This window comes from Xenopus laevis, chromosome 6L (assembly GCF_017654675.1).
Source record: "Xenopus laevis strain J_2021 chromosome 6L, Xenopus_laevis_v10.1, whole genome shotgun sequence".
NCBI classification, from domain to species: Eukaryota; Metazoa; Chordata; class Amphibia; order Anura; family Pipidae; genus Xenopus; species Xenopus laevis.
The window spans coordinates 101,810,158-101,832,851 of NC_054381.1; the positions used below are offsets into that span (position 1 = coordinate 101,810,158).

General features: G+C 39.5%; 2 protein-coding genes across 2 annotated transcripts; both read left to right on the forward strand.

The window, feature by feature from the left end:
- Window positions 1–2,123: 2,123 nt before the first annotated feature.
- Window positions 2,124–11,880, forward strand: aldh5a1.L (aldehyde dehydrogenase 5 family member A1 L homeolog). Its single transcript, XM_018267827.2, has 10 exons — window positions 2,124–2,619; window positions 3,202–3,285; window positions 4,065–4,235; window positions 4,498–4,614; window positions 4,698–4,841; window positions 6,318–6,461; window positions 7,395–7,553; window positions 7,640–7,809; window positions 8,674–8,732; window positions 9,359–11,880. Exons 1-10 carry the CDS (start codon window positions 2,353–2,355, stop codon window positions 9,562–9,564), a joined length of 1,521 nt encoding a protein of 506 aa, XP_018123316.1. The 5' UTR covers window positions 2,124–2,352; the 3' UTR covers window positions 9,565–11,880.
- Window positions 11,881–16,914: 5,034 nt separating this feature from the next.
- Window positions 16,915–22,109, forward strand: LOC121394704 (serine/threonine-protein kinase 3-like). Its single transcript, XM_041566335.1, has 5 exons — window positions 16,915–17,917; window positions 18,105–18,177; window positions 19,999–20,174; window positions 20,641–20,839; window positions 21,789–22,109. Exons 1-4 carry the CDS (start codon window positions 17,899–17,901, stop codon window positions 20,757–20,759), a joined length of 387 nt encoding a protein of 128 aa, XP_041422269.1. The 5' UTR covers window positions 16,915–17,898; the 3' UTR covers window positions 20,760–20,839; window positions 21,789–22,109.
- The last annotated feature ends 585 nt before the right edge of the window (window positions 22,110–22,694 follow it).

Here is a 22,694-nt window from a genome sequence, read left to right on the forward strand (position 1 = left end):
TTGGGGATATGGCTGTCAAAGTGTTTAGTTCATGGGATTTTAAAGTTACTTGGAATAGATCTGTGCAGAGACAGGGGGGAAATATGCAGCTGAAGGTAATTACATTTTTTACATAAACACATGAAAACTATAATTTTGTTGTTTTCAGTTTATGGGCAACGACCAATGTAGCATTTTGTTGTTGCTACAGAACACCACAAAAAAATATTCCCATTATGGGTAGCGCAAATTGATGCAGATAAAACATTTTCAGGGTGCCAAAACATCCCATCTGTAATTTCCCTAAGAGTTCTGCATTTGTTTCTATAAGAATGTGCAAATCTAGTTTCCCAAGCTGTTTGCCTATGTAATGATTTGGTGGCTTTATTAGGAAATGCTGAGTGAAAGACTGCAAAGTGACTGTCCAGCTCTCTTAAGAAGCAATTGATGAGTCTTTTTATTCACATGCTGTCTTGGGCATTGTGTTTAGGGAGCTGGCTTGTGGCTGCAGTAGTTGTGTATCTGCTGTCAGAATGTCTTTCACCAGGTAACATATTTACACAGTGGCCCCATTATAAACCTATGGCCCCATATACCCCCATTCTAATCTACTTGTTGATTTTAGCAGTGTGTGTTAAGTGAGCATTCAGCACAGTAAGCTTGTCACGATTATGGCACTTCCAGCTGCACTTGACTTTAGGTGTGGCTATCAGGGGTCACTAATTGTGTGTGTGTGTCACACACCTTGCACACAGGTTAGACTAACACGCCAGCACCCCACAGACCAAACAACACCCACAAAACTCATACATACAGTCATATGAAAAAGTTTGGGAACCCCTCTAAATTCTTTGGAGTTTTGTTTATCATTGGCTGAGCTTTCAAAGTAGCAACGTTCTTTTAATATATAACATGCCTTATGGAAACAGTAGTATTTCAGCAGTGACATAAAGTTTATTGGAGTAACAGAAAATATGCAATATGCATCATAACAAAATTAGACAGGCGCATACATTTGGGCACCCCAACAGAGATATTACATCAATACTTAGTTGGGCCTCCTTTTTTTCCAATGTAACAGCCTCTTGATGCCTCCTATAGCCTTTGATGAGTGTCTGGATTCTGAATGACTGAATTTTTCACCATTTGTCCATACAAAATCTCTCCAGTTCAGTTAAATTTGATGACTGCCAAGCATGGACAGCCTGCGTCAAATAAACCCATAGATTTTCGATGATATTCAAGTCGCGAGACTGTGACGGCCATTCCACAATATTGTACTTCTCCCTCTGCATAAATGCCTTGTATATTTCCAAGTGTGTTTAGGGTCATTGTTGGAATATCCAACCCCTGCGTAACTTCAACTTTGTGACTGATGCTTGAACATTATCCTGAAGAATTCGTTGATATTGGGTTGAATTCATCCAACCCTCAACTTTAACAAGGGCCCCAGTCCCTGAATTAGTTACACAGCCCCACAGCATGATGGAACCTCCACCAAATTTTATAGTAGGTACATACCTGAACTGGGCCTCTGAGCCAAGCCCGAATTTGATGCAGGTATGCTGAACCTAATGCAGCGCACCTGAATTTGGCCTTTACACCAGTCCCTGGGGCAAAAAAGATTGGCACAGACTATATAAAGCACAGTGAAACATGATGGCTCCATACAAAGAAAAGCTAATAGATTTAGAAAAAAAAACTACATTTCCTATCCGCAGACTGATCATCATGGCATGCCTGTAATTGTAACTAAGAGGATGTCACAAAATCAGGGCTGGAACTAGGGGTAGGCAGAAGAGGCACGTGCATACTACCCCAAGTCCGCCACTGAAAAAAGTGTCGCTCTCTGACGTCAAAGCTTGCAGACGCAGACCTGTCCGCGCTCATTTGCGCACGACCGCGCGCGTCTCCGGTTGCGCACGCGCGTCCACATTTGCGCACGGCAGCGTGCATGCGTCCCCGATGGGGGCAATTGTAGCCCAGCAAGAGACTGACAGCCTGTAAGGAAACATATAAAATAAACTGCATTTTTAAACTCTTGCCTGCAGGTGGCGCCCCTTCTTCTCTGAGCCTTGTTTAGCTAATGTTTTATTTCTGTATATCAGAATTAAAGACCAAGCCTGGCGATTGGATATGACTGTGACTCGCCCCCACCCTGCTGCCTTTCTCTCTGCACTTTGCCTGGTCTGTGGATGTCAACCTTATGGGGAGGAGCAGCTAGGGATTGTTGTGTTTATAGTCTGGGGGGTTCGGGAGGAAGGAATAGCAGAGGCTGGACCAAGAATCAGATCATCTGATCGCATTTACTCTAAAGCTTTGATCGTGTGAGTGTCGTATTGCTAATAGTGAAGCAGATCTGGGCTGCGGTGGATGATGTTTGTCCGGCTGTCTGTCTCTGGTATCCGCTACCTCCCTTGTAGAATGTCTTCTTCCCTATCCTCGTCGCTGCTGCTGCGATCTGCTGCTTATGTGGGTGCTTCTTGGCTGCCAGCCTCCCACTCTGTCACCTTCCCTGTGCTGGACCCGGCTACTGGATCAGAACTGGCGCAAGTCTCTGACTGTGGCCCCCCGGAATGCAGGGAGGCAATAAAGGCAGCCTCTGAAGCCTTCAAGTCATGGAGAGAAGTGTCAGGCAAGGTAAGAGACCACTCGATCATCATCATCATCACACTAATAGCTACTCTGCCTTAATGTTTCACTGCAGCCTGAGACTGGTAGCTCTGTTACACTGGCCCCCGGGTACATAAGCTGATTTGTAACAAATATTGGCCACTTCATAAGCAAACCTGTTACCCATGCAGTGACCAGCCATGGGGGTGTGACATTGATCTCCAAAATATGTAGTTTCTTAATAATCACAACGATGTTACTTCTATTTTTGCAGTGGGCACAATGGTTTACTCCTATTTTAGCACTTTTATAGGGAAGAAGGGAATGTGTTGGAGGTTGACTTAATAACATATAAGGTACAGAGTTCCTCTGACAAATGAGTGGGTGTGACATGTACATTAAATCAGTGACCACTGCCTTTTTTTGGATGGCAATGCCTCTATTATCCAGAGAGTTAATCATTTTTCATTTGGTAAGGGAGCCTGGCAAGCCTCTTGCTGAATAATAACACTCCTGGCACTATGAGTGTCATGTATGAGAGTCTTTACTTTAGTTCTAGTTGCTTTAGCATTACATTCTTTCATACAATAATGACCTTTTTTCCCCCAGGAGAGGAGTGTGCTGTTGCGGAGGTGGTATGATTTAATGATCCAGAATAAGGAGGATCTTGCCAAGATTATCACAGCTGAAAATGTAAGCACTCTCCATTTATCATGGGTGAAGGGATTTAACTGTATATTCAGTGGTGTAAATAGATGTTTCTGGACCCCACAGCTAATTCAATATAGGGCCCCAAAACATTGGTAAATTGACCTATTCTACCAAGATACATTGAAATTGCTCATTTATTAGGGTCTTACTGGGCCTCTACCAGGCCCTGATTTGCTGCAAAGTCAGCCGCCCAGCCAGACGTGTAATTATCTTGATTCCGGAGCGGCTCCAATAGAAATAAATTATGTTAATGCTTGTAATCCACCGGGCGGGTGTAAGGGATCGAAAGAGGACGCCATCCTCTGGGCCCTTCAGATTAAATCCGGCCCTGCCTTCTACACTCCTTGACCCTCCCCTCTAATTAAACCTCTGTGTATTTTCAATGTAGAGGGGCAGTTATATCGTTAGATTATTGACACTTGTGCTGCTTTCTCTTGGCATTTATACACTGTTGATCAGGGGTCATTTAGGGCACTTAGTTTACAAGTGGGGCTCATTTATAAACACTGGGCCAATTTGCACCTGGGCGGTAACCCAAAGCAGCCAATCAGTGATTAGCTTTTTTTCAACCAGCTGCAGGTTGAAAACTGAAATCAATCATCTAATTGGTTGTCATTGGTTACTGCCCTGGTGAAAATTTTCCCAGTGTTTATAAATGACAACCACTGACCCGTCTGGCATCCTCCTTCCATCTGTATTGAATATTTCTTTTTCCATTTCTGCCTCCTAAATTTCTCACTTCTTCCCTTCTGCATCTGTAGGGTAAGCCATTGAAGGAGGCACTCGGTGAAATCCTCTATGCAGCCGGCTTTTTGGAATGGTTTTCAGAAGAGGCACGTCGTGTATATGGGGATGTCATTCCTGTGCCAGTTAAGGACAGAAGAGTTGTGGTTCTCAAACAGCCTGTAGGAGTTGCAGCAATCATCACCCCAGTAAGTTCTGCGGACGTCAACTAAAGAAAGAAACACAACTGTAACCATCTCTATAGTTATAACTATCTTAGATTCTTCTACTTTTTATTTAGTCTAATTATTCATTGATCATATCTTTTAACCATGAACTACAATAGAACCTTTGCTCTTGTGACTATGTATATGTAAGCAATATGGCAGCTCTTTCTTATATGTATTAAATAAAGACTACATGGATGTTGTTTAAAAGAAATCAACTATTTTCATATTCTCTCCAACCCAGTGGAACTTTCCCAGTGCTATGATAACCAGAAAGGTGGGAGCTGCTCTTGCTGCTGGATGCACTGTTGTTGTGAAGCCTGCTGAGGACACCCCATTATCTGCATTAGCACTTGCGGAGGTATGTTCTTGTTTTGAAAAAGAAATATACATTGTTTATTCAATGCACTTAATAGTCTCTAATTCCTTCTTGCTTCCTTACAGTTGGCCCAGCAGGCTGGAATCCCAGCTGGAGTTTATAATGTTGTCCCTTGTTCAAGAGAGAAAACTCCAGCAGTTGGGCAAACCCTGTGCACTGATCCTGCTGTCAGCAAAATTTCCTTTACTGGTTCCACTGCAACAGGAAAGGTAACAACCGAAATATTGGATGCCATCAAACTCTACACTGTGGGGCTTGAGTATTTGTGTGGAACCTATTGTCGTACCATAAATGTCGTACGAGAAATGTCGTATTCAAATTTATGTATAATATAATAATATATTCTTTTATATATTGTCGCTCGTCTATAGATATGATTCTCCACTAGGGATATATGATTCTCGGCCACACTGAGTAAGTCTCTCTTGGATTTAAATAAATACTTACTCAAATCGAGCCTAGCCCCGAAGTTCCCCCTGGGCCTAACTTGAACCATTCAGATTCACTCAAGATATTAACCAGACAGCTTTATTTGAGGTATACATTAATACAGAGTAATATAATACAGAGTATTAAATAATAGCTCATACATCCTGAAAGCTTGTGAGGACGTGGAGGGAACAATTACCAATACAACAGATGACTATTTAACCATTTCTTCTTCCATGGGGCTGATCCAGTGGCATCCAATCATCATTCCTGTTTTAGCATAACTGTGTCACTATTTCCATCTTAGGGACAGACTCACAGTCTCAGTACAATAGCCATATACTGTAAGGTACATCTACTGTGTCAGCACAGTGTCCAGAATGGTATCTATGCTGTAGTTTCTGAAACTTTATGTGTCTTTCTTGGCCTTGCACTATACTTTTGACATGAGACAGCAGATGTATTCCTTGTTCTACATTCTAATAACAGAATGGCCTTTAACCTTGAGCTTCTTCTACAACACAGCAATTCTGTACTAGTGTCATATTCTATAATCTTTGTTCTTTGATAATAACCACTTATGGCTTAAATCTAAAACTCTGATATCTACACCTATGTGACTCCAGTTGCTTACTTAACTGGTTGCCTGTGCTCCTATAATTTCATCTGCAATGTGCCTTTCTCCCCTCCCCCCAACACCTTAATTTCCCTACATTGAAGAAGCCATATTATGAATGCATCTTTTTTGGGGATAATCACTTAAAAGCAATATCTATCTGGGTTCAGTGAATTGTTAAGTTCATCTCCCCCACCCCACTGAAAACACACTTTCTAGTAGAATTATATGCAAGGCCTTTGGCCTCCTTTTTCTTTATGATGCCTCTGTGTTCCGCTGCAATCTGCCCCCAAAAGCAGCAGCAAGTCAGTAATGCCTGTGATTGTACCAGTCTTTAAGGAAAAAGACTGAGATAGTCTCGGCTAATGTTTCAGCATGGCCTCTTGTGACATCACATGAGACACTTTGTGGCTGTGGTTGTTAAACTTGGTTAGTATTTTATATGTAGGAACAAGTCAATCCCCATGGGGTAGGCAAATTCATTTCTTCCTTAGTGAATGATCTTGTTTGCCTCCACCTTTTTCTTTTACATAGGATGTTGCCTTTCCTGGTTTATTGTATTCCCGGAGCCAAAATAGAGTTCATGTATTTTAGGGGATTACAGCCCATTATAATAGGCTTTATTTTCTTTTTCCAAAAGATCCTGCTCCACCATGCAGCTGACTCTGTGAAGAGGGTGTCGATGGAGCTTGGAGGACATGCACCATTTATTGTGTTTGATAGTGCAAATGTTGACCAAGCTGTTGCCGGGGCTCTTGCTTCAAAATTTCGGAACTCTGGTCAAGTACGTAAAAGCTAAATGTTTGCTGTTGTCTTTAATATCAATGTCTTGTGATTATTTACCAAAAACACCATCAGATAACACAGTCTGACATGTTGTCTATTAAAGGGTCAGTATTCTCCTCTGTGAAACTGTCAAACTCTTTAGTGCACACCAAACAACTATTATAGGGCTTGCTCACCTTTGAGTTAACTTTTAGTATGATATAGGGGGTGATATTCTGAGACAATTTGCAGTTGGTTTTCATTTTTTATTATTTGTGTTTTTTTGCATTATTATAGCTTTTTATTCAGCAGCTCTCCGTTTTACAGTTCCAACAGTATAGTTGCTAGGGTCCAAATTACCCTAGCAACCATGCATTGATTTGAACAAAAGACTGAAATATGAATAGAGAGGACCTGAATATAAAGATGAGTTATAAAATGTTTCTATCCCATTTTTATGTTTATTTTTTTCTTGATATAAGCCCAAAGTACAGTACTTGTAGGTAGGGATGGGCGGATTTCACCCGTTTCGTTTCGCCAAAAATTTGCCACTGGCGAAATGTTGCAGACGCCTGTTAAAGTCTATGGGCGTCAAAATAATTTTGTCGCGCAGAAAAATTTGACGCGCGTCTTTTTGTTTTTGATGCACACCTCCATACAAGTCTATGGGCGTAATTTTTTCGCGAAACGAGGCGAAAAAATTCGCCCATCCCTACTTGTAGGTCACTGGCTGCGACCTTGTTTGGCTTTCATAAGGGTGACAAAGGACAGACTGTTTGTTTTCCTTGAAAAGTTGACTGACTGTGGCCAAAATGTTAGGCTATTAGGTAAATAAAACTGTTTTTCTCGACTTGCCCAACATTTTAGGTCAAAACAAGGACAGAAACAATAATGACATTATTATGTGATACCTTTGTTTATTTAGTCCCATACCTTTTATTTTCCCTTTCAGACATGTGTGTGCTCAAACAGATTTCTGGTGCAGAAAGGGATACACGATGCATTTGTGAGCAAACTTGCAGCACTCATGAAGAAGGAGTTGCGACTTGGACACGGGTTTGGTGATGGAGTAACACAGGGTCCTCTCATTAATGAAAAAGCAGTCCAGAAGGTAAAGAGCCGATGCAAATGAAAATGACAGGATGCTGCTGTTGCATAATCCATTTGGTGCTGAATTGATCGTCTTTTTGGATTTAGGTGGAGCAACATGTGAGCAATGCTGCGTCTCTTGGTGCTCGAATTGAAGCTGGAGGGAAACGTTCCGCCGTTGGGAAGAATTTCTATGAACCAACTCTGCTCAGTAATGTAACCACAAACATGCTGTGCACACAAGAAGAGACATTTGGTCCTTTAGCGCCAGTCATAAAGTAAGGATCATTGCTTGCTTTTCTGTGCTTCATTTTAAATAACTAAAATGATGTTTGCAAGAACAGTTTAATCTAAAGGAATACCTTATCTTTGGCTGCTGTGTCCCAGCCCCTCTTGGCTACCCCTCTCCATTCACTGTCTAGAGGCGATCCCTTTACCAACCAATATCCATAGGACCCAGATATTGGTTGGGATTGTCACCCTTCCATACAGTGATATCATTGGTAGTGGTGTGGCCAGCTTAAAGGATCAGATCTGAATAATTGTAGGTATTGTATAGTTGGATGAAGAGGAACCCTGACGTATCCTCGGTAAGCTGTAGAGTAACCACGGGATCTGCACCAGGATGCTGACATGGAGAAGGCACCACTAACTTGTTACTTACCCTTCTGCGCAGGTCCAGTCTACGGAGTTCACAGACGCCATCTTCTTCCAAGTGATCTTCTTACTGCTGTGAGCATTTCGCCGGTACGATCTACTGCGCATGCACCAAAAGTCACGAAGCGGAAAACTTTGTGACTTTTGGCGCATGCGCAGTAGATCTGTACTGGCGAAATGCTCCTACTGCGCATGCGTCAAAGCAGGAAGAAGATCGCGTGGAAGAAGATGGTGCCTGTGAACTCCGTGGACTGGACCTGCGCAGAAGGGTAAGTAACAAGTTAGGGGCATTTTCCCAGCGGGGCAGGTAGGCCAGGGGGAGGAGGGAGGGTGGGCAACACACGGGAGGGTGGGCAGGTTTTTGCGCCGACTGGGTTTCCTTCTCCTTTAAGAAATAGTAAGGGGAACGATTATCCTCCACCGAATATCAAGAGTGGCAGCTTTTGCATATGTACTTCAATTTAATGTTGCTTTTCTCCTGCTAGATTTGACACAGAAGAAGAAGCCATTGCCATTGCAAATTCAGCCAATGTTGGCTTAGCAGGTAAGTCTCTACATTTTTACTAAATATCAAAATGATGCCAGGGAAGTGGGAAAAAGTCTTATAGCCAGCAATGTCCCTTATTGATGGGGATTGTGCTATCTTTACAATTATGTGGTGTTAAGAAAACATAGCTTCCAATTGGAACACCTAGACTCCATTACTTTTACATAATCTTTAACCCCATTGTAGGCATAAACCTTATATGACCTGTCTGGCTTGGAATCTATACAGTGGATCTAGGCATCTAAGTAATGCAGCTAAATATGCTGTGTGCAAGATGCTAAGCATGTATTCACCATGGAGGTGTTTTATCGATTACATTTAATTGGATAAAAACATTTGACATGACAAAATTGTATTTACCAACAATCAAATAAACAAATAAAACTTTGCAAGTACTTGCAAGAAATCCCTTAGTATAGCGCATACACTATAGTAGGAAACATTAATGCACTATAACTGGTAGGAAGGTAATTACAGTAGTATTTAATCAACTTTCTACACTTGATTTAGCATTTTGTAGCATCATAAAAAGTGTAATGAAACAAGATTTTTTTTTAAAAAGTGTTGAGATTAATATACTGACAGTATTTCACTTGTGAAGACATTTTTGTTTGTGGTTTCAGGATATTTTTACTCTCAAGATCCAGCACAAATCTGGCGGGTGGCTGAACGCCTGGAAGTAGGGATAGTTGGAGCGAATGAAGGGTTGCTGTCATCTGTGGAGTGCCCATTTGGCGGTGTGAAACAGTCTGGCATTGGTCGGGAAGGGTCAAAATATGGTATTGATGAGTATTTAGAAGTGAAATATGTATGCTTTGGAAGTCTATAATATAAAGAAGAACACTGAACTCACTAAGGGCCATGTTAAATGAGTTAACCAGTGCTCATTTACAAGTGCAGGGTGCAAAAACTTTTTTTGCAAGAGGTTGTATTTTTTTATTTACAATGCAGCTTTTTACCCCCATTATACCCTAGTAACCATAGTAGCAAGGTGGTGATTCACCCAATGAAATTGCAGCTGATTGTACATGAACTTCAGTGCAAATCATTGTGTCTGCTGGCATCATTTCTGCTGTTCAGCTTTATGAATACCTTTAATGAATGAGCCCCAATTTGTGCAACATTAAATGAACCCTACTGTTTTTATTTATAAATTGCTGGATCTCTACTAGTTTGATCTTATTCTGGTACATTGTACTTTGTAAGTGATTTATTCTGGTACATTGGACTTTGTAAGTGACTTATTCTGGTACATTGGACTTTGTAAGTGACTAGAAAACAATGTTTTATATAGCGAGAGCCAAGAAATTTTCGGTTAACCGCACACTAACGCACCTGCACTGCATTAAAATATTGCAAGGGCTTGCCCTGCAGCCTAAAATCCTGTGTGCCGGCGAAATTCTCTTTTATATAGCGAGAGTCCAATATAAAATTAGAAAATGAGCACTCTAGTTCATACCCTAATAAACACTTTACTTAGAGACTCTGGACAGTTGGGTCTTAAGAACTGTGTCTCAATTTGTATGATGCAGTAGAGTAATGAATGCTTTGTCGGTGAGTATAGCCTGAAAGACGTCATTGTTGTGTACTATAAAAGTACTTCTTATGTGAATGTGTGAGGCATTTGGCGGTCATGAGACTGATTTAATTTTTTTGGTTTGACTCTTGCAGGGTTATGTAATAAAAAATGTTAAGTTTGCTCACATCTAGTAACCCATAGCAACCAATCAGAAGTTGCTACCTGCTGATTGGTTGCTTCGGGTTACTTGACAAGACCTTTTGTAACATCACTTCTTATGTAACTGACAGTTAAATTAAGCACAATTTTGTAATTTTAGTACAGGTTTGACCAGCGCTTGTGTATTTTATGCCTTTTTATCAGCAAGCAAACTTACAATCACATTGCTTAGCTGACTTGATAAGTAACAATACTACTTTCTTATTGCAGGTATGGTTATAACATGAGCATAATGCTATTTTCCTTTACTGACATTTATAAATGGTATATATATTGTTGCCAAGGAGGAATAGCAGTGTGTCAGAAGCTATATGTTTGTCTACAAACTGGCTTGTTTTTAATGATGGCATATTTTAATTGGCAGTCACTATAGTCTTTGTACTTTATTGATTTGTAAAATTTTAATTTGCAATACAGATGCAATCTACAAGGTGTGTATTGTGCATTGAAGTGTTCGTTTTATTGATGTGTTGGTTTAAATAAAAAACATATTTTTAAATCCTCTCGTGAGGTAGAAGTTGGGGCTAGTGTCTGGCCATACTGTGTATAGATGGGCAAGGATGTAAGAGGCATATATATATATATATATATATATATATATATATATATATATATATATATATATATATATATATATAGATGTATATAGTATTTTACATCTCACCCAGCCTGGTGTGTTGACTGGATGCTCTCAGCAAGTGAAGGGCAAGCAAAAGCAAAAGATTCTTGAATCAGATGCAGATACCAAAGGCCTCTGCACAGTAATGTAGTTGATACATTTCTGAATTCATATAGTTAATAATTTTCTAAAATTTCAGAATGTGCTTCGCATATTAGAACTCTGATCCTTAATAAAAGAGAGAGGAGGGGGTTCTTGATCTTATACCTCTAATACATGATTCATTTTAGATTGTAATCTCTAATGAGCAAAGCCAGCTGTATCTACTTCATTCAGTATGTGTATGGGATCTTCGTGTTTAATGTCTACACCCTTCTGTTGTACATCTCTGCGGAACATGCTGCAGCTTAATAAATTATTTTTAATAATCTCTCTAAAGATTCTAACATAGAAATGCTTACATACCAGTGCTGTAACCTGACTTTGCCAAATATATATATAGATAGTAAAGTGCTTTTTACTTGTACATTCTGTGTATGTTTTTTCTTGTAGCATTTTAAAATTTGTAAATGTGAAGTATATTGATTTATAAAAAATATATTTTATCAGGAACTTGCACAATAAAAACTACTGTGACATAAACAATGCTATGTTAACCTACTTTGAAGACATTGTTTCTGATGTGTATGTCTTTCTATGTCCTGCTAATAATAGTTTGAGTGTTCATCTTGCTTTTTGTTTTAGAAAATAATTATTTTAGTAATGATAAATAAACGTGCCAAAACTAATAAGCAATGGAAATTGTGTTTAATTCTTTTAGAAAAGTTTTCAGTGTGGTGACTGTGGGATAGGGCACACATTCAGCATTACTTTTGAGGAGTAGCAATGGTTAGTTTCTTCCTAGATTCAACACTTTTTATTCATAATTTGATTTAAAGGATAACTAAAACCTAACTAAAGAAGTAGGCTAGAAATGTGGAACATTAAGTTTTGGGATTCTGTACCAGCCCACGGCAACCACAGCCCTTTAGCAGCGAAGATCTGTGTTTCCAAAGATGCCCCAGTAGCTCCCCATCTTCTTTTCTGCTGATTCACTGCACATGCTCTGTGCTGCTGTCACTTACTGAGCTTAGGGACTGACTCAAATATACAGTACACGTGGAATAAAAATGTCACAATATAAGGCTGATTAGTAATTAATACAGATAATTACTACATGTCAACACAGACACCAGTGCAACTAGCATCAGACATGAGACACAGTGGCAGAGTGATACCCCAAATCAGTGGGCCATTGACAGATACACTTTACTAAAGCAGCACTGCAGCCCATAAATGTTTCCCCTACTGATTTAATGTCTTCTAGAAATCTCCCTGCAGCCCAGAACAGTGTTATTGCAACTTGTATCCATACAGATCTCCATTTCCTGTGTCTGCAGACTCTTGGAAGCTCCTCCCCACACTCACTCTGTGGCTGTAGGAAGCAGCTCCTAATCACTGCAGGAAGCTTGTCTCCCAGTGACAGCAAATGAAATTGTGGATAGATGGGTCAGGAAGTGCTTTCCCATTGGCTGCAGGAAGCTTGTCTACCATTGGCTAAAGTGGCAGCAAATTATGTTTTGTTATGACGATGCAAGAAACCCCTCTCCCATTGGATGCCGGACACAAAATGCTGTGTGTGTGTGTGAGACAGAGATGGACTGGAGCCTGGTGCCTAATACTGAGTGTGTATGGGAATGGGGGTGCCTGTGGGGCCTCACAGTGGGTGATGGGACAGATTCCTCTCTTCTAAACCCTGAACCTCTGCCAAGCCCACCTTTATACTTCACATACCCCCCTTCCCATGTGATACTCTTCCTGTGGAGCTGTAAGGGCATCAGGAATTCTTCTGTGAATAAACACTGGCAATTCACCTCAGATGTGGCAGCAATAAGCCAATTTCTACTCATATGTCAAAAGACAATTGCTGCAAAGTGTCAATGTTTCCTTTAGTTGGTCTATAATGATTCATTGATTTATTCATTATTGTGTAACGTGAATATCCTTGCGATTCAAAAAGGGGAATCCAATGGTGTCTAAATGTCCATGTTACCCCTCAGCAAGTCAGGGGTACGAGAAAGATGGGAGGCTTCTGCCGAGGTGGGAGAGCTCATCACTGGAGACCTTCTATGGAAAAAACAATTACAGGGTTTTATAATAACTGCTATGGGCCGATCAATGGCAACTGCATCTTCGACGATAATACTGCGTCCAATGGAGAGAGGCAGACGGAGTCACATGACACTGACAAGAAATCGCTGCACGGCAAAGTGACAGTTAATAACGGTTTTCTCACTTTCATTTCTGGGACCAGAGGTGAGTGGACCATTACACACACACAGGGGGGACAAATTAAATAATAATGACATAAATGCAGAAAATGGATATTTAATTATGTTAATAGGTAGTGCCTGGGATATTAGTCTTGGTTTTGCATATTTTCTCTCATTTTAATAGATATAAAAAGTGATTATGGGAGAGTTGGGGTCGAGGGAAGGGACGGGGGTGCAGGGAGACTACAAACTCTCCAGATATAAAATATTTGAGATTCAGATCAGTTCTTCTAATATTTATATGCACATTTCTCTGTATTTGTCTCAGTATTAAAATTAGCTAGTTTAGAAATTACTAAGGGAGGAATCTGAACAGTGTTTGGAGTGACAGTTGGCCACTTGGTGATCAATTTCATCTTCTAATACTATTAATATTCATATTTCTCACTGTATCTCACTTTGTATATAACATTTACTTATTAAAAAGCTTTTAAGTAAAAACAAAGAAAGTATTAAGGGTAAATGTCTGGAATCTCCCATGTTAACATGTAACTCACTGACAGCATTTGGAGAGACAGTTGGCCACTTGCTGTTCAGGTTTCTCCTCTAATGCTATTAATATTCATACTTCTCTCTGTATCTCACTTTATATATAACATTTACTTATTAAAAAGCTTTTAAGTAAAAGTTAAGAAAGTATTAAGGGTAAATGTCTTGAATCTCCCATGTTAACATGTAACAGGGGTCACTGACAGCATTTGGAGAGACAGTTGGTCACTTGCTGTTCAGGTTTCTCCTCTAATGCTATTAATATTCATACTTCTCTCTGTATCTCACTTTATATATAACATTTACTTATTAAAAAGCTTTTAAGTAAAAGTTAAGAAAGTATTAAGGGTAAATGTCTTGAATCTCCCATGTTAACATGTAACAGGGGTCACTGACAGCATTTGGAGAGACAGTTGGTCACTTGCTGTTCAGGTTTCTCCTCTAATGCGAGAAATTCAGTTTTGCCACTAATGGCTCCTGATGCTGCGTGAGGCTGTTGATAGTTAATAATAGGCAGCCATTGCTTATTTTTGTGACCAGAAATGTAAAATGCTCCCAGACTTCCCAATCAGTCTGTAGTCCTCTGACCCACAAACCCAACCCTCTCTTAATAGACTTTCATCCTGTGACAATTGTCATCTGATTGCTAGACCCATTCACTTTAGCACCATTAAAGGGGTAGTTCAGCGTTAACGTTTAGTATAATAAGTATAATTTAGTATATAATGATATTCTGTGGTTTTTGAGTTATTTAGCTTTTTAGTCGGCAGCTCCCCAGTTTGCATTTTCAGCAGTGTGGTTGCTAGGGTCCAAATTACCATAGCAACCATGCACTGATATGAATAAGAGACAGGATTATAAACAGGGGAGGGTCTGAATAGAAAGATGAGTAATAAAATGTAGCAATAACAATAAATGTGTAGCCTTACAGAACATTGGTGTTAGATGGGGTCAGTGACCCCCATTTGAAAGCTGGAAAGAGTCAGAAGAACAAGGCAAATAATTTAAAAACTATAAAAAATAAACAATGAAGACCAATTGAAAAGTTGTGTAGAAATAGCAATTCTACAACATACTAAAAGTTACCACCCCTTTAATATGTATGGTGATCAAGCAGCCAGTCACAGTTGGATTTTTGCTTAAGATGTTTGCTAACCTGAGTCAGTGCCACATTACAGGAAAATCAGATTTCCAATTTTTGAAAAAAAATGATTTCTAAAATCAAGATGAGTGTATGATCTGTGCTCACAATCTCTTTTTTCTTTTCGTCTCCCCATAAAGTGAATGTTGTGAGCGATCTGTAGCGACTTCATAGTGATTTCTATGTGATTTCCTGTGATTTCCTGCGATTACCAGTGATTTTCCTGCGAGATATTCAGCATTTTTGACGTTTCCTAGGAAAAACCATCTTCCATTCACGTCTGCTGATTTTTTTTTTTTCAAAACCCAACTGCTCTTTTAAGAGCAAAAAGACTTGGGTGCAATGCCATTCTGCGCTCCATGGAGGAAGGTAAGGTGGCTGTTACATTTTTATTTGTCTAAGAAATGTTTTTTTTAGTCTTAAAGTTTAAGAGGTCCTAAAATGCTTTTTGCTATAGGGCCCAGTAATTTTCTATTATGCTACGGTCCCTGTTACTGCACTAATTAGTAGATTTGGGATAAAGGCATCTTTCACACAGGGTAGTACCATTTTGTTATTCAGCAAGTCTTGAGCCTTATACTGTCCCTAATAGAATCTTTCTCTTTTCCCTCAGCGACAGTCGGAATCCAGCTCCCTCTCTGAGATTTACAAGGTGAGTAGAAAAGAGGGGAAAATAATGTGAACACTCACTGTAAATGCTGCTAGAGCATGGAATATGGGAGTTGGTTTGGTGATGGACATATTTTACCCTTTTGAAATATTATGTTATGAATAACATTCCCCTTTTATTCTATTTTATTGTCCAGCCTCCTGATGGTCGGCTGACCAAGGATGTGCTCCTCGGAGAGGGCGGCACCGGAGACGTCTACAAGGTAAGGGACCAACCAAATTATGGTTGAATAGAAAGAACTTACTCAGTGATTCACAAAAAGGCTTAAATAGCTCTGCACTGAATTTAGTATCTTCCCAAAATGCCTTGTTGTAGCTAAAACCAAGTGTAAGTTAAACTTTTCTGTCTGTATTACAGGGACGACACCATCGGAAAGGAGTGGTGGCCGTAAAGATAGCAAACATCAGTCGGGTAACGTATCTTTATACTTCCATTTTTTATATCATTCCTGTTTGTGAGGTTGCCTATGTGAACTAAAGGGATTTCTATTATTCCACTCCAGGATGAAGACTCAGTCTGCAGGGAGCTGAAGTTTCTCCAGCAGTTCAGCGAGCACAAGAACGTCGCCTCTTTCTTTGGAGCCTACTACAGGGCTCCACTCACGGAGTGCTCATCGGAGCTCTTGGAAGTAAGAAATTATTTGCTGTATCACATTTATCACTTATGTGCCAAACAGATCACTGCTAGAAATTATACAATACACAACCTTAAATAATTTCTTTCTATTGCAGATTGCTCTTGAATACTGTGGTGGCGGTTCTCTCCACAACCTCATCAACAAGACCAATGGCCAATCCCTGAAGGAGACCTGGATTGGCTATGTCTGCAAGGAGGTTTTAAAGGTAAGGTCAGATTTACCCCTTAAGGACTTTTCTTTAATTGCATAGATTATACAGGTATGGGACCTGTTATCCAGAATGCTCGGGACCTGGGGTTTTCCGGATAACGGATCTTTCCGTAATTTGAGTCTACTAGAAATACATTTAAACATTAAATAAACCCAATAGGCTGATTTTGCTTTCAAAAAGGATTAATTATATCTTAGTAGCACAAGCTACTGATTTATTATTATAGAGAAAAAGGAAATCATTTTTAAAAATTTTGATTATTTGGATAAAATGTAGTCTATGGGAGACAGCCATTCCGTAATTCGAAGCTTTCTGGATATTGGGTTTCCGGATAAGGGATCCTATACCTGTATATACAATCTGTTTGTTGGGAATGTTTAGTCTTATGTCTGTTACATTCTCTATCTCCCCAGGGGCTGCACCACATCCACAAGAACCGGGTCGTTCATAAAGACATTAAGAGCCTGAACATCATGCTCACAGAGACGGCCAAAGTGAAGATCAGTGAGTAAAACTTACAGTTATAATGGAGTAATGGATGGTGGGGAGCTTCTGTGAATTTGGAGTCAGGGGGTTTCATAATTCAGGTTTCTATCTTATTGTGATTAAACAAATTATTTTCCATTAATATATTCTGTCATTTCAGTCGACTTTGGAAACAGCTGGAACCTGGACCCGCAAACTGGATTGTGCCACGAAGCGGAAGGGACTCCACATTGGATGGCACCCGAGACCATAAGGCAGAAGGGCCAGCGCCTGGCGTACGACAGCAAAGTATGTTGTACTTATAATACTTGTAACAACACTGAGCATTTACCTATTAGTGTTAATGGGACATAGAGGAAGTAATTTTCTCATGGGGGGAAAGGAGTTTTTCTGAAACGTTGGGTTTCTTACCTTTTTGCACAAAGTGTCTGCTTTAAAATATTTGCTCTTTTGCTCAGTTATGTAACTGCTATTGTTTGTAATGGAGATGTATTGCTGTATACATGTTTATAAATATAATAAAGCATTTTCTCACTTTTACATATAACATGGTGTGCTTTATTACTAGGGTGTGCATTGGGATATTTTAGAAGTTGTATTTTGTTCTGTTTTGGCCATAATTGACCTAAGGAGAATGCCATGTACTTTTGCACACATACAAATATATGTATATGTTTCTAAAGTAGAATATGAAACTTACATTTTATTAAAAACCCACTAACCCAATTCTCTCCTTCTAATGCTCTTTTGTTTGTCTTTTGCAGTGTGACATCTGGTCGCTGGGCATAACCGCCATCGAAATGGCCGAGGGACAAGAACGTAAGTGAATCACAACAATTGTGGCTGCTTATGGATACTTTATTTTAGACTTTGAGCAGCAAGAACTTCTGAACCAGAATGGGAAGAATTGAAGCTTATTCGCCATTTCCAGCAAAAAGACCTTTTCGTAAATAGATCTGTTATAGACATGTTTGAAGGGTCTGATATATTTGTTTTTAACTTTTAGCTTACGCAGGGCAATACCCAGTGGAGCACCTGATCAGAGAAGCCCAACCACCGAAGCTTCGATCAAAGACCTGGTGAGTCCTTCCCAGCCCATGTCCCTGTGCATTGTGTCTGTGCAATGGAACTCTGCTTATATACTTACATCAGTGATATTTTGCAAACTGCTATATCCAAACAGGACTGTTACATTCAGACAAGTCACAAGTGATAATAGGGCAAAAATTGCAATAGCTCACCCTGGGTTCCAATTTCCCACTTTAAAGACAAGCTGAACTGGATAATGGTTAATGAACGACTAACCAGTAAACTTATGGATAAAAATGAGAAACTCAAGGAAATATGGGAACCGTGGTATAAATACTCTTTCCGACTACAGGAACCCCTCCGATCCTTTTGTAAGAACTATATGATAACATCATATGTAAGCGTTTATTTTGTAGAACTTTGAATTTTTTCAGACCTGGAATAACTAATACTTAATAATGATATTTCAGACAATTCCTTCCACTGTAAACCCATTGCATTACTCTATAGGATGGCATTTAAGGGACTTTGCAGAAACCACCCTAGAGCATGCAATACTCATCACCAATGTTTATTAAATATAATATGCTGTCAGTAAGTACTGTTGATTTAAACAGTTTCCTTTCCTTTGAACGATCCCCAGTCAGATTGAGACGGGACCGATTTTATTTCTGTCCTCTCTCTCTCCCCATTTCTTTTCTCTATGCAAATATTTCATGCTATTACATAAATGTAATAATTACTTATCTCTTTTGATATATTAAGATTCAAATAAAAATGTTTGAAAGAAGCTATAATAGGGGAATTTCAGTCTCAGCTTTGGGGATGTGTATTTTATTTTAAAGATCCCATAACTGTGTTACAAGAATAGGGCTTGTTTGATTGCAGCTTAGTGTTCCAGATAATTACTCTAAATGCAGGCTAGGTTATGGGTGCGTATGGTCTCTGCCCTAACTCCTGCACTTACAGAGGATAAAGTAAAAATGTGTGGGGAAATCATTGGACATTACCAGTCCCCCCATACACACATAGCTGTAAGGGTCTATGTCACTATAGATATGCCAATATTGTCCCCTTCATATCTTTGTTGACTGATATGGCATAGCTGTGGGTAATCCTGGGATACCCTTCAGAATAACTATTTGTTTCTCATCTATATATTGTTATTGTACTTTAACCGGGAATCCTGCTGCCCCCATGCTCCTGTGATTCCCATCCCACCCCCAAAATGGCCACACAGCTCACAGCCAAACTGAATCAGGGCACATCAAACAAAGCAAAATATATTTGTAGCTATAACCATATATCAGTTTAAAGGGGTTGTTCACCTTTGAGTTATCTTTAAATATGATGTACTAAAATATATTCTGATACAATTTGAAATTGGTTCTCATTTGTTATTATGTCTGGTTTTTGAGTTATTTGGCTTTTTATTCAGCAGCTCTCCAGTTTGCCATTTCTGGTTGCTAAGGTCCAAATTACCCTAGCAACCATGCATTGCTTTTAATAAGAGGCTGGAATATGAATTGGAGAGGCCTGAATAGAAAGACAAGTAATGAAAAGTAGAAATAACGATACATTTGTAGCCTCAGAGAGCATTTGTTTTTAGATGGGGTCAATGACCACCATTTGAGAGCTGGAAAGAGTCAGAAGAAGAAGGCAAATAATTTAAAAAATATAAATAAAATAATGAAGACCAATTGAAAAGTTGAAACTTTTAGCATGTTAACAACTTAAAGGTGAACCATCCCTTTAACTCTATGTGATGTTTAACATTCTTTAGTCATTTTCTCTCTTTTTAGACATTTGAAGGGATAGATCTGTTTTTTTACTAGATAAAGCTAAAATAGCTTCTCATTCCTTTTATCCAGGTCACAAAGTTTTGTGTCTTTTCTGGAGTCCTGTTTGACGAAGGATCCTTCTGAGAGAGGAAGTGCCGAAGAACTCCTGCAGCACCCATTCATCAAAGAACTGCCCCCTAAGAAGATCATCAGGGCTGAGATTGAAGAACATCTCCGGGCTCTGCAGAACCGGCCGGCCAAGAAAGGTGAGGGAATCCATTATATTTGATACAACTGCACCAAATTAAAGTGGTGCTGGGAATAATAAAATGTATTTTATTTTTAAATGTTTTATTGCATTTTACTTTTGAGCAGAATGCATTCCTTATCACAATATGAATAATAAAAATATTGTAAGGGTGACATCACCTTAATATTAAATTTTAGTACATTATTGACAATGAGATTCTAAGAATTTGCATTTGGTCTTCAGTTTAAATTTCATAATTCTGCCATCACATCAAAGTTGTGGGTTGGAAAAAAAAACCTCTTTGCCAATGACCTTGTGCGTGGGGCCCCACTATGGACTGCTACCCGGGAAGGAATTTCTCTGTAGGGTGTCTGTCCATGTCCATTTAAAGTCATCATCTATCTTATCATTTCCAAATAATTTGACAAAACAGGAATTTAATGTTGGTTATTTCATCACTATTCTTTTTTTAATCTATACAGGATTGAAGGGAAAAGCTTTGAAACAGCTGCGTCGCGCTTGTGACTTCTACGCACGCAACACAGCAGAGGAACAAAAATTGGCTCTGCAAATGGCCCTGGAGGGCTTTCCCTGTAACTGATCTTGTGGCCAGTAACATCCACGGTCCAGAATAAATCTCCTGTGTAAAATTCTAGGTGAAAGAAACATCCACACAGAAAGGTACCGTCTCCATTCAATATCGCTATTCATTGGTTCTACAGAGCATTTGACCAACATTCTCTGCATTTACTGCTTGAAATCTTTCCCACATGCAAAGAGACAAGCAGATAAGAGCACACCCTGAGATGTTATGGGCTAAATCAGGGTTTTCTCTGCTCACAGACAGTAGCTTTATTGCATCGTACTGAAATAAGAAACTTTCTAAATACAATCAATTAAATATTGTGTACAGTTTCTGAAGTAATCAAGTTTATATACAGTATCCCTCTCTCAGCATCTGTTTCTCTTCATTCTCTCTTCACGCAGCAGTTGGGTGTCAGATATTCATTGACAGTTAGATCCAATATATCTTATAGGGGGGCTTCCTTTCCTAGCAGATGTATTAGAGCTCACGCAAACAACTGATTCCAGTACAAACAAAATCTAACAAAATAGCTGCCTTTTGCACGAATCCTGCATGTAGAAACACATGATGTCTGGTGATTTTATTGGAGTGAGCTCTAATATATCTTCTAGGCAAAAGGAGCCCCCCCTATAAGATCTACTGGATCTAACGCCCAATGATTATCTGAAACCCAACTCCCATGAAGACAGAATGAAGAGAAACAAATGCTGAGAGAGGCATAGTGATATTGATATTTTCAGACACTGTACAGAATATTTAATTGATTGTATTTGGAAAGTTTCTTATTTCTTATACCTGTATATCCATCTAAGGCTGATTATCCAAGAGCTGCCACCACAACGGGATCTTTAAAATGTATTTGGCCTATAAAGGCTTAGTAACATTCATGAATCTGTAATTCTAATTCTCTGTTTTCCTACTAGTACCCATTACTGTTAATGAGGCCTATGCCAAAGAGAATTCTCTCTGAGAATAAAATTGTTTCTAATGCCATGCCTCTTAATGAATATTCATAATGATATTGATTTTTATTTTATATTACAGGTGAAGCAGCTCAACCAGTGATGACTTTGAGATTAGTGCAGTTCCACCAGCAGTGTCTGCTCCTCTCCCTGAAGCACCAGAATGATCAGTTACTAATGTAACCAGTGGCATCTATCTTGAGATCATGCAACACCACCAGCAGTCTCACATTCAAAGTTCACATCTCCACCAGTGGTACCTTAAATTTCAACTACTGTACCATTATTCTACCCACTGGTTCTATATTTCACACAACTTTGTGCAACACCACCAGCCTCTTCTTCTTCTACTGCTCCTCCTCCACCAGACTCTATCATGCCAACACACCTCCAGCATCTACACTTTCCACCAGCATTATCCTTTGTAGCTACCACAATTCTAGCAGTGATTTCTCCTGATTTTCAAAGTCCACAGTTCCAGCAGTGGCACCTTACTGTATATCTACCATATATTTGGCTCCACCACCAGCTACCAACTTTATTTTATTCTGCTGCTTTTCTACCAGCAGACCACCATGCTGGTACACCTTCAGCATTTGCAGTTCCACCTACCGTAGCCCAAACAGTGCCTCTATTTATGGCTCATTTAATATCTAATTTCAGGCTACCACAGCTACAACAGTGGTGTCTGGAATTCATGTTACTACATCATTAGTCTATAAAATCATCACATTTCATACAACCATAGCTCCAATAGCGATATCTGCCTTAAAATTTCACAGACTTAGCAGTAGCAGTAGCATTTAGCATTAGCAGTCGCATTTTTCAGAGATATTAGACATTCGTTTTTTTAATTACCATACCTCCACCCATGGCCTCTTCTTTTCATTCACCTTTAGCTCCATTATCAGCCTCTTCCCCTTATTCTTCTGAACCTATACCAACAGGCTCAGTCATCATATCAACACACTTCCACCATCACCTTCTT